Source organism: Triplophysa rosa, linkage group LG22 (genome assembly GCF_024868665.1).
Source record: "Triplophysa rosa linkage group LG22, Trosa_1v2, whole genome shotgun sequence".
Classification (NCBI taxonomy): domain Eukaryota; kingdom Metazoa; phylum Chordata; class Actinopteri; order Cypriniformes; family Nemacheilidae; genus Triplophysa; species Triplophysa rosa.
This window is the reverse complement of record NC_079911.1, coordinates 12,312,185-12,324,305: the sequence shown is the minus strand read 5'-3', so window position 1 is coordinate 12,324,305 and position 12,121 is coordinate 12,312,185. Positions and strand designations below refer to the sequence as shown.

General features: G+C 39.4%; 1 protein-coding gene across 1 annotated transcript in view; it reads right to left on the bottom strand.

Moving 5' to 3' along the window:
• Positions 1-6,802: 6,802 nt before the first annotated feature.
• The window catches only part of cxadr (CXADR Ig-like cell adhesion molecule), a 41,589-nt gene continuing 36,270 nt past the window's right edge, over positions 6,803-12,121 (bottom strand). Inside the window, exons 4-7 of the mRNA XM_057321761.1 lie at positions 11,247-11,402; positions 11,033-11,155; positions 10,598-10,736; positions 6,803-9,329 (exon numbers count right to left, since the gene is read on the bottom strand). Of these exons, the coding sequence (XP_057177744.1) occupies positions 9,032-9,329; positions 10,598-10,736; positions 11,033-11,155; positions 11,247-11,402 (716 nt within the window). The 3' untranslated portion in view covers positions 6,803-9,031. The remainder of the gene's footprint in view (positions 9,330-10,597; positions 10,737-11,032; positions 11,156-11,246; positions 11,403-12,121) is intronic.

Genomic DNA, 12,121 nt, shown 5'->3' with positions numbered 1-12,121 from the left:
AGAATTTTATTTGTGTTCCGTGTACTGTATGTAATATAATTAAATGTAGCCTTTTTCTGTCATCATTTTAACTTTTCTTGTGCCTGAAGTCAGAACATAATCATACAAGTCCAATCAATAAGACACTGGCGGTCTGCTGTATAGCAACTGTACAGATTCATGCAAGACTTACTTTTTTTAAGTAGGCTACGTCAATGTGAACTGAGGCAAAGTGAGGAGAGGGAAGAGAGGGAAGAGGAGAAAGGTTCACTGGAAAGCATGTCAAATCACTCAAGCAAAGTTGCGTTGCATCATAATGCCCTATTGGTAAAGTTCTTGAGGACTATGATATGAGTCCAGTATTGTGCCAGGGACAGTGACAGAAATTACTGTTTTTCCTGCCAGTGCAGAAACACTATCAGCCGAGTCCGAGTTCTGACAGGTCTAAAATGCAGACAAGTATAAGTCGGGGATGGAAAAAATCTATTGCCTATTGCTCACGGAAAGCCACTAGATGGCACTATGATAAAATATGTTATTGATACTATGTGTCCATAAATTACCAACGATTTTTATGCAAGTATTAAACCTTTAATGCCATTATGCACACAGTAGGCTACAAAAGAGGAAAAAGAAAATCAGCTAGCCTATACAAAAAGAAGAGATGATAAAAAAATCAGAATAATAGTATGAGAACCAACACTTAAAATAGCCACGTTATATGCTGGTCGAGAACAATACAGACATTTTTTAATTCTCTCTTCCTGCCGGCGCAGAAAGTTTTCAGTTGTTCATAAAAGCTGCTGATACAAGATAGAAATTCCAGGTACTCGAAAAAGCAAAATCACCAGTCGCGTTGCGCACTGTCTCCCACTAGATGGCAGCAAAGCGCCTTCACTAAATCAACGTTTCACCGAGACAAAGAGCAGGTGAGAAGAGGAACAGGTGCAGTGAGGGCGTGGTACACATCTCCACATCAAATGATCAGCTGTCGTTTGAGAAGGTCGAACTGGTCTGTCTGGATTATGATCTCACCCACAGGCATGCAAACAATGAATGCTACCAAACAGGAAACATGCCATATAAAACCAAAGAGGAAAACATGTAATTTAAGCAAAAAACTGTGTTCAAACGAAATGACTGCAAGATGTTTGCTAGCAGGAACAGAGAGAGAAAAACCGGAGTGTGACATCAAATTCTTTGAAACACATGAAGCGATCAGATTACAAAGTATTGTGTGGTTGGCTGTATGATGATCATATTACATCTGTTTCTCAATATAAATTAAATACACAAAGAATATAAACTTAAGTATCAATCAACTACTAAATAAAATCTTCAATTCTATTTTCCTGCTGTGCTGCATATCAAATTCTCCTCAATGCATTTTGTGTTTTTCTCATTTCTGCAAACAAGCTTCTTAATGCATGTACTGTATATAACAGAAGAGAGGATTAGACACAAATACTGGGAATTTTAAGCCTGACAGCAATAATAATAACATCCATTGAGAAAATACGTTCATGCACACAGAATCCTTGTTTATGTTTCTAATTGTTCAATATTCCAGCAAGATAGACAAAGATCTTCCATACTATACTAAACAACTACATTCTGTGAGTCTATCTCTATTAGAAAGTAAATTGGTTATCTGCAATGAAATATGTAGTCATGTGCCTTCCAAAGGAATTCGCGTTTGCTTTAAGCTCAAGTCCTCTGCGGTGTCCTTGATTCTTGTGAACAGACTGAAATAAGCCAGAGATTCTTCTGTGGTACACAAAACACTGATAAGACAAAGCAGCTGGTACGACTCCAAATGAGATTCAACAGTTACAGCCATTCAAAAGCTCAGTGCATTTTTAAACCCATGTTATTTTTCATGAAAGCGTGACCTCCCCTGCAGTTAAATTACATTAATATTTATAAGCGTTGAACTTGATCTCATTTTAACATAAAAACATTTTAACATTTTTTTTTTTGACATTTGAATTTCATTTGTGTTTCAAGCATCAACAACAATTTTGTGGGTGTGTCATTTTGTGTCCTAACCTGGAATCTCATTGGTCCACAATTACAATCTTATTTTAAACATACGATCTCATTGCTTTTATGTCCCATAATTTATGCTTCACATCTGGACAGAAGAATAACTGACCTCTACCTCAGCCATAACTCATCCCTAAAACACTTATACACCACATCTAAAGCCCAGTAAAGGGATACTGGAAAAAGGGATACTATACCATCCGAAATAGCAACTGAGTCTTTCTACCAATTATCAGCAGTGGTCTCTTAAAGGGTCTGCCATCTGACCCCTAGCTTGTCACTCATTGTCATTATCCCTACATCCAAACGCTCTGCAGAGCCCCAAGCCTGATAAAAACCATGGTTATCTCCCATCACACAGGCACTAAGCCCTGGAGACCCACTTATAGGGGGCATGATGTGTCAGCCCAGGGAAAAAGACTCGATCTCCGTTCAGCAGGGAGAGACAGACAAATACAGAGGAAGACTCCGTAATTGCCCAACCGCATTTCACCTCCGGTGACAAATATCTCCAGAGAAAAAATGAAGAAGGATAGAGACATATAAAGACAGACTGAGAGAAAAAGCTGTAGAAATGACTATGCACAGCTAATTCAATGATCCTGACCTCTGCCGTGCGCTGGGAATTCTCACCGCACACATATTTCAGATATACGGCACACCCCGGGGCGTCAGTAATGGAGATGACCCCAATATCACCATGGGAGAGGAAAAGCAAAACATCGTATCGACCCTCTACAGAGTCACACTGAAACACATTACCTGCTGTTTGAAGCCTCTTCATGACAAGCTTTGTGTGGTGATTGTCTGTAATGGAAACCAGGGGAGGGCCAGACACATGGTCAGATTTATTTGATATGATTCTATGAACTCATAAAAGTGAAGAAGAAGAGAGTGATTTCCCCAGTGTTCTTTACATAGAATGATTTTATGTTAAAAATGGTTCATCGCAAAAAAGACTTCAGCTGTGTTTTCACCAGAGTTACTATAGTTTTGCCTTTAGTTTTATTAAACTATAGTTTTGCCTTTAGTTTTATTAAACTATAGTTTTGCCTTTAGTTTTATTAAACTAAACCGCCCTCTGGCCGGCGCTTTAGAGCACCAAACACCAGGACTTCCAGACACAGAAGCAGCTTCTTCCCCCAGGCAATCTCCCTCCTAAACAGATAACTGCTCCTTAAGAGCAATATTCCACTTCCACTACTCCTATAGTGTGCACTATAGCGCCTTATTATATCTACATTTTATTTATACATTTATATAACACTACCTCTACTTACTACATTATCCATTTGCACAAGAGTACATACAATCTGTTAATATGTATATTCTACTATATACTACCCTGTACAATGTCTCTTATATGTTATTACCCCCCATTTTCTGTAAAATAGTCTTTATTTTATATATGCATATTTTAGAATCTTTTAGACTGTAAATCTTATTATATTGTATTGTCATTGTGTTGAATGTCTGTACTAGAAGCTTCCAACACCAAAGAAAATTCCTTGTGTGTGCAAGCACACTTGGCAATAAAGCTCTTCTGATTCTGATTAATATTTTTAATTAGCTTTTATTTTTAGATTTTACGTTTTTATGTTAACTTTTGTTCATTTTTTAGCAATTTTGTTACATGATTATGTAATTGTATTATTTATTTGTTTATTTTAAATGTTGCTATATAAGAGTCATTTATTTTTATTTTAGTTTTTGTTTATTATAATTTTAGTGCCTTAACCAAATTTCAGTTTTTCCAATAAGTTTTAGGCCAATATTTTATTTGATTTCAATTGACAGAAATGTTTTCAAAGTTTTCCGCAGAAAGCACATGGGTTTTGGAGAAATTCTTCTGAAATATACACGTCTATTGAGGGTAATGATTGACAGGCTGTTTACACAATAGTTGTGTGCACCATTTTGTACATAACAGGGCCCGTATTCACAACACATCTTACGGCTACAAGTAGCTCCTAACTTGCCGATTTAGGAGAAACTCTTAAAAAATAATGGGCGTGTTAGTCCTCATTTAGCGTTTTAGCGCTAAAACGTGCTCCTAAATCTGAGAAACGTTAGAAATGGTGAAGAGGACTCCCAAGTCAAATGTACTGTAACACTGGCAGTCTGTCTTGAAACCTAAACATTTTAGAAAGATTTCATGACAACGAGCTTAACCATAAAGACTACTAATATGAGACTATGAGGCTAACGATTTATGAGACCGGTAAAATGCTTACAATTAGCTGAACATATACTGTATATACTTTATATGACCTATTGGGGCGGTTTCCCGGACAGGGCTTAAGACTAGTTTCAGACTAACTTCAATGTTAAAGGTGTCTTGATCAAAAGCAACTTACATATCTTTAAAAAGATCGTTGCCATTGTTTTGTCTCGAGATGCACACCAGTAACGTTTTTGTAAGGTATGTTTTATAAAACAACTTGAATATCCCAATTTAACTAAGGCCTAGTCCTGGTTTAAGATAATCCCTGTCCGGGAAACCGCCCCATAGTTTATTTGCAAGAACAGACAACCCCTAAAAATATATCAAAAATCACGTATGTATTTTATCATCACGTGTCAGAACTCTTAGTGGTAAGATCAAATGTTTTGTGAATATGGATCCACAAATATCAAAGCAATGCATGAAACTATCATTATGAAATAAATCCAGGACTATTTAAAAGCTGGACACTTTTCTGAAAAAGACGTACCGTAAGGTCATCCTTTAAGTCATTATGGGTTAATAATCCTCCGAAACTGGTTTGGGTTGACTGCACACACCTAATGCGAATCCTGTGTTTGACAAGTTGAACACATCTGATTCAAACCATATGGACAGGTTGCCCAGCTGGCTCCACATTCCTTTGTCTGAAGGTGGAGTGCATGCAAACAGAACCCTGGAGGGCTTATATCTGTGCGTCAGTCAGTAAGGAGTGTTATCTGGCTCCCAAACATGATGTATTCCAGAAAGCAGGCGCAAGGAATTTTAAGCACACGGATTTAAATAGATATTAAGAACGAATCATTTAAAACCGCCAAGTTTGAGAACACAAATCTAAACTTGAAGGTTATCTGTTGGTTTTTCTAATGTTGGCCACACAGGTGGAACACAATGCAGGTCCCTCCCATGGCAATACTCTTTAACCCATCCTGAAACTATTGTATGTTTGATTAAGAATACAGAATTAATTATAAGCTGAATGTTTTTGCTTCTATAGAAAACAAATTAAAAGACGTGAATGCTGTCCACCACTGCTACAAGACACTCCCGTTGTTAGGTCTCGGAGCATTATGCTCGCAAGATAAATCCTCCCTTTCCCATGCTTCTACTCTCTGCGTACAACCAGATAACGTTGCCAAGGAAACATGCAGGATCCGACCAATCAGCACCCACCCACCAAGCTGTTCCCCTCGTGATATGCAAACAATTAGTACCTTCAGCGAGAGGGTGTCTACGTGTATGTGAGGTGAAACATTATGGTAACGTTTTCAGCACAACAACAAAAGAACGAGAAGATCCAAAGACCCAAAATTTCCATCTGTGTGGCATTAATGCTGTGTATACAATCAAATCCCATACATATGTGTGCTTTTGTGTATATGGTGGAAAATACAGACAGCACATATTGCGCACAGAGATAAAATCCAAATTATTGGTTTTTACATTAATCAAAACAAGAGCGTGATTGTGTTACTTCTGAAATCACTGCAGTGCAATCGTTCTAACCAGAACTGCCTAAATGAAACCGTGACATTCAACATTTAATTAAATTCTCTGTACCTAATACAACCTTGGTAATGGCTTTTGGGGGTTTGTGAATAGTTACAAATGCTCTTCGATCAATAATTAGGACTGACAATTATTATGATCATTCTATTTGTGCTATAGACATCAGCATCATTGCAACTAATCATGTTATTGACAAGTACTCAAAGCCTGCAAAGTAGCGTACAATTTAGTCAAGTCATTCACACATAATAGTACCTATTATAAGAGGGTAACACCACATCAAAATGAGTTTTCTTACATGCACAATGAGTTAATTCGCCCTATGGCACCGATGAAAAGAGCTGGGGTTATTCTTTCTCATACATAATGTATAGAGTATTAGAAAGTACTTTCCCGTGAACCTGATTTGATCATATTTGCAGGCACAGAAAGCTTTTGTTCTTTTGTTTCTGTTGTTTTGCTGGTAACGCAACACAACTAGCACTTAAAACAACATAGATGCAGAATGTTAAAAGTTAAAACATCTCCCACTAATACTTTGATTTTGATAGTAATAGTTGTAGTCCAGGTGATTTGTAGAACCAATATGTGTTGCTTTGGCAATTATTTGATCTTATGCTAATTTAGCCAATGCAAACCAATTTGTCACCAATTTTGACCTTTGGCACAAATGTCTGAGCTCACGGTTCAAATTAATTATTGGCAATGACTCGGCTGGCTGACTCTGGAACAAGTTTTATAAAGCAACCTCAAGGGCACTGGTCTGAATGCAATGTGCTACAGGAGTTTTTTTCTTTAACACAAACTGCTTGGGTTCTGTTGTTCCCGTTCCGTGAAGCCGGCAGTGCTTTCGCAGGTCATTGATTAATCGTGGTCATTAGGCGGTGAGAGAACAGCCTCACCTGGAGTTAGAGGTGAAAATCAACGGGAGATTAAAATTAATCACTCTGAAAAGTGACAACGCCGCCGGCACCCTGCGGAGAGCGGGACGTCGAGAGGGGAATGAGAGTGAGGTGCGAGGGAATATCTCAAAGAGTGTTGAGAATGATAGAGGTTTCCTTTTTATTTAAAAATACATCACAAAAAGCACACAAGAATAAAGAAAATAAGATTTTTACATAATGTGCAGAGCAAAAATGAGGGGTTACGTATTATTAGTACACCATAAAAAAAGTAACAGCTACATCATTAACATCATTGGTTGTTTCTTATTAGGATTTTAATTTTTCTATCTCTTAAATGGCATTGTACAGAGAACCAGCATACCATCTACAGCTATGAAATACAGAACGGGCTCTATCCCAAACAGATCATTCAGTTCAAGGAAACCACATTGCTACCAAGGTTTGCTGATGAAGGATCAGATTGTCATGTTTACACTAACATCACATGTTCAAACAAGCAGAACTGATCCTGGAACAGCACCTCTATTGTCAGAGTCTTAATAAATAAAAGCCCAGAGAAAACATGAGCGTGTGCTTTCAGGTAATGACAACTTCTGCGTAGTAATAAATGTAAATACCTTATTCAGATGGTGAATGATTAACCCAATCTCACTCTTGTAATTCACCTTATTCGCAGCCCAAGCACCAAAACATTACAGCCATAAAATAGGACCCAGAATTACATTACATATTTACACATTCAAAAGGAACCCTATTAAAAATAGATCAGAGCGACTACTATTTGTGTACAGCAGTGACTTGTATTTATAGAGTCAGTATATAGTTGACAGTGTACACACACCCTCGCATGACCAGTACATGCATCCAGCATCTTTGAGATGAAAAGAAGCCTGTTTTACATGTGTATTATTAACAGACATTTCTATGTAATATTTATACCAGTCTGCTTCAAATCAGATGGTGCTAAATTGTTCATTCCCAATTACTATGACTAATTTATAATTTCAGCTGAGCATCATGTTTGTTCATGTATTATTTATTTACCTTGTCATCTGTTAAACCTACACTCATTGTGCTCATTGTGTGATACCAGTTCATTAAACCCAGTTAAAAAAGGCACATACAGTGAACATTGGGAAACCCTTCAAGGTCAAATATAGCCCACCATGGGAAAAATGATTAAAAAGATCTGTAATGTTATTAAACTATTAAACAGCTGGAAATTATAGTGACAATGTGCTCAATTAGGTGGGTAATTATTTTAGACCTTAACAAACACTATTCATTCAAAATTACACATTTATAGATGACCTCAGTTTAAATTAACGTCCTTCATTGGCTTACATTTATGTTAACCATCCCTTCATTTCTTGTTCTTCATCTAACACATAAACTGCTTGCTAACATTTCCAACCGCCAATTGGATTTTAAATCTTCATCTTTCAAGACAGAATGAGCTGTCGGCCAAACCAAATGCAGGTTTAAGATTAGGATCGCATTAAAGTCAGCATATTATCGCTATCATCTGTGATTGGCTAGGGGTAGTGTAAGAAGCAGGGGCAGGGCAGAGTTGAGGAGTACTGGGGTTCTGTTGGCCCTAAAACCTGATTGCTCAATGAACCGTATTTTACCACAGAGCCCCATCTTTCCTTTAATTTCATTGCAGGGTGGGGGAAAGCAAAGGTTTGTGGTCAAGAACCAGTCCACGCATAAGGAATTGACTGACGCACTAATCACTCTGAAGCCAAAAACTGGCTTGTTTAGAACTGCCAAATGGTAAAAAAAAAGCAAAGCGAGTTAAATCACAGTTTTCTCATTTTCCAAAAGTTCACATTTACATATATATATACACACCACATCAATCATCAAATGTTTTTTTTAAACCATCTCATCCATAAACCAAGCCAACCCACATCTTTCCACAGTCCCTTAAATAAATCTTTGCCAGCCTTTTGTATAAAGTGATAAACAGAATGATATCAGATAATAGCTTGGGAGTTGCTATGTACAATAGTGAACTATAAGTTGTACTACATAGAGTAAATTTAGGTTTCAATGATTCATTTCTCTGTAGAACATTTCATGGGCAAACATTTCAAGTGCCTTGGAATATTAAAGCCACCTTGCATATAATAGCGCCTTCAAATCAATCATGCACTGCATTATTTACAAAACAAAACAGAAGCAGGTGAAACGATCACCGTTCTGCATTAGTTTTTTTTTTTGTTCTGGAAGTCAAATTGTATTATTAGACATGGGACAGCGGAGATCGGAAACTGCAGAGATCTTCATTTGTGCTGATTGCAAATTCCAGTCGAACAATGTATTGAATAGTGTGAGTCAAAATGGTAGAGATACCAGCTTAGCTCTACACAATGGATCCATCCCTGTTCTGGGCAGGGATCATGACTGGGATGGCCCCCATGCGGCTGAGGTTGGGGCCAGCCATGCGGCTGAGGTTGGGGCCAGCCATTCTGCTGGGCGGGGGAATGGGGGCGTGGCTAGGGGGCCTGTCGTTTTCTTCAGAGGGTATCTTGTCGTACTGAGGTTTGGTGTACTCATGGAGGTTGGAGGGGGACATGGAGCCCAGAGAGGAACGTTGGCTACCCGCACTGGTAAAGCTGCGTGCGGTAGAAACGCGGCTCTTGGGAGGGGGCACATCCTCTCTGTTGGAGAGAAAAGAACGAAGACTGTGTTCAAGTTCTTAGAAAAGTTTTTAAAAAGAGATTTCACAGAGTAAAAATACACAAATCAAAAACTCTATGGGATTACCGAAAAGAAAATCTGATCGAAATCTCTCTACAGCAAAGAAAATCTTAAATTAAATCTCTCTGAAATAAAACCCATTTCTTGGTTTTAGAAGCACAGAACCCCAACTCTTTCACAGTGTGCAGTAAAACACTCACATAAAAAACAAACTGGTTAACAGTGCAGACTCATCAAGCCAGACAAATCCCCTCTGTGTGCACCTTCGGTCCAAAATTAATTTTCGTGTCTTGATGACAAATAAAACTTTTTCAGTGCTCGCCCCTCAGGTCCTGCTCTACCCCCATCGTTCCAATTAACAAGTAATCAGCAACAATAATCCATTCTGAAGCAGAACACGGGGGGGGGAGAGACAGACAGTGAGGGTCACTGAGAAAAGCAGGCTTATTTAGATAATCTTCTTGTCATAGTCTGTGTCATGCAGCGCAGGGCTCCCTGACAATGTCCAGCGCACGGGTCCGAGGGGGGTGTAATACGGGGCAAATGAAGGCCTGACCCACGGCCTTCCCCTTTCACGGAGAGGAATGCTAGTTCAATAGAACTGGGGAGATGGGGGGGCATTGACAAAGCAGGAATCGACTGAACAAACAAACACACAAAACTGATTACACCAGCAGTTTCGTTTTGGGTGAGGGGGTATGAGGGATGGCACCACTAGACAGTTTTACTGGCCATCAGCTTTGTTTGGCCTATGGTGTTAAGCTCAGGGGAGGCCAGTGATTGGATGAATCAGACAGACATGGAGACGATGACGTGTACCAAATGGCATCTGGGTCGAGAGCCCTCTTTTGCTTTCACTTACAGTCTTGTTGTTCTCTTTATTAGCTCGGAGTAAGCAGTTGGCTCGGGATTGAAAGCCAACTGAGAAAAGCAGGTGTTCAAATGTGTGTGATAAATCAGTGTTTGAGGAACGATAGTTACACTAACATGGTCCTCCTAAGACTTCCAAGAATTTATCATTTGTATGATTGTAATTAAACTTAAAAATATGGCACTAACACAGTAGATTTTATGAATGTTTAAAAAGCAGTACAAATGGACTATGAGTACATTCGGTGTGGACAGGTCCTAACCTGCAAAAAAATCACACTGTGCACTTCTCGAAATGTCCCGTGTGTGGCGAGAAAAAACAAAGGTAAGGTGTCAAGACAACCCTGGTGTTCAGTACCTTATCTCATAGGAGATCTCCTTCTCGTACCTCTTCTTTTGGCGGGCACGGCAACAACAGAAGAGGATAAGGGCGAGAAGTATGAGAGCCAACAGAACGCTGATCACAGCGCCCGCGATGATGCCTGCTGTGTTAGGAGCTAAAGAGAAATGCAAAGACAGATTAAGGTTTAGAGAGATTTAGAGATTTATTGAGCCTCACATGTTTAGTACCTTTGGAACGGAGGTACAACAAACTGTGTGTACACAGTGTAACCCTAATAGAGTTACTAGGGCTCAAGGATGTTACAGCTAAGCCCATTCAATCCATTATAGTCATTGGATAATGACGCTTACGGATGAGGTTGCAGGTTAAAGAAATTAAGAACGCTTTTTTAAGTATATTAAAATTGGACTGACTGACGGTGGAAGGCGTGTACTATAAAATCAGACTCACCTGGTGTGACGCTAACCTCCACCACACACTCCTCTGTTCCAACACTGTTTTTAGCAACGCAGCGGTATGTTCCAGAAGCGGTCTCAGTGGCGTTCCTCAGACTCATGGTGCCGCCGACCGGATCTAGTCACAGCGAGAAATGGATTCTAAATTCGAACTTTGGCATGATTATCAAAACTGTAACGCATCGTTCAGGGGAAGTGTAGGGACTTACCGAGCACTGCTGCGGGTGGTAGCAGTTTATTGCCAGTGATTCTCTCCCAAGTGTACTTTAGTGGTTGTGTGCCCTCTGCAGAATTACAGCGCAACATCATATCCTTGCCCATCAGAGTCGGGCCATCCGCGTAACATCTGGGTTTAGAGGGGCGAACTGAGGGAGAGGAAACAGGAAGCGGTCAGTCAAAATCAGGACACTTGGGTATAAATGTTTCATTGTTCACTGGATGAATTTGTCAGGTAGTAGGGTGTAATTTGGTTCAAAACATTGTGTTGACATTTGTGTCATGCAGGGCTGCACAACACCCTAGAAAAGGCAATGCCTTATCATCTTACCCTGGCGAGCCACACAATGTGGTCAGTTGAGTGCAAGTGTATCTACCAAAAATCTTTACACTTTTTTTTCCACTTTCTGTGGCATTTTTGCCCCAAACCCCCATTACTTTCTGACCTTCGTCCTGTGTACACATTCTATATTGTGCAGCATAAAAAGTACAAGTCCCTGAGCTTCTTCTATCCCACTCCATCCATTTCTACCCATTTCATCTGTATCGTACCTAATCACAACAAAGGAAGCAATGATCCGAGTAATGGATACAGCTGTTGCTATTACAGGTGCTGTCAATCAACTTAATTAAAACCAGAGCGCTGTGGGTGTCAACATTCCCTCAGATAAAAAGAACAAAGCACGAGAAGATGAAGGGAAGGTGCTGGTTATTGCAAAAGACAGCATGTGTTTTGTGGGTTTGAGAGCTAGAAAGAAAAATTGGTCAAATCTACATATTACAAGGGAAAGTGAATTGGTAAGATTGGATGGGGGAGGGTGGAGAACAGGGGTGCTCTGTACAGAAACGAAAGCCCTCCACAAACACA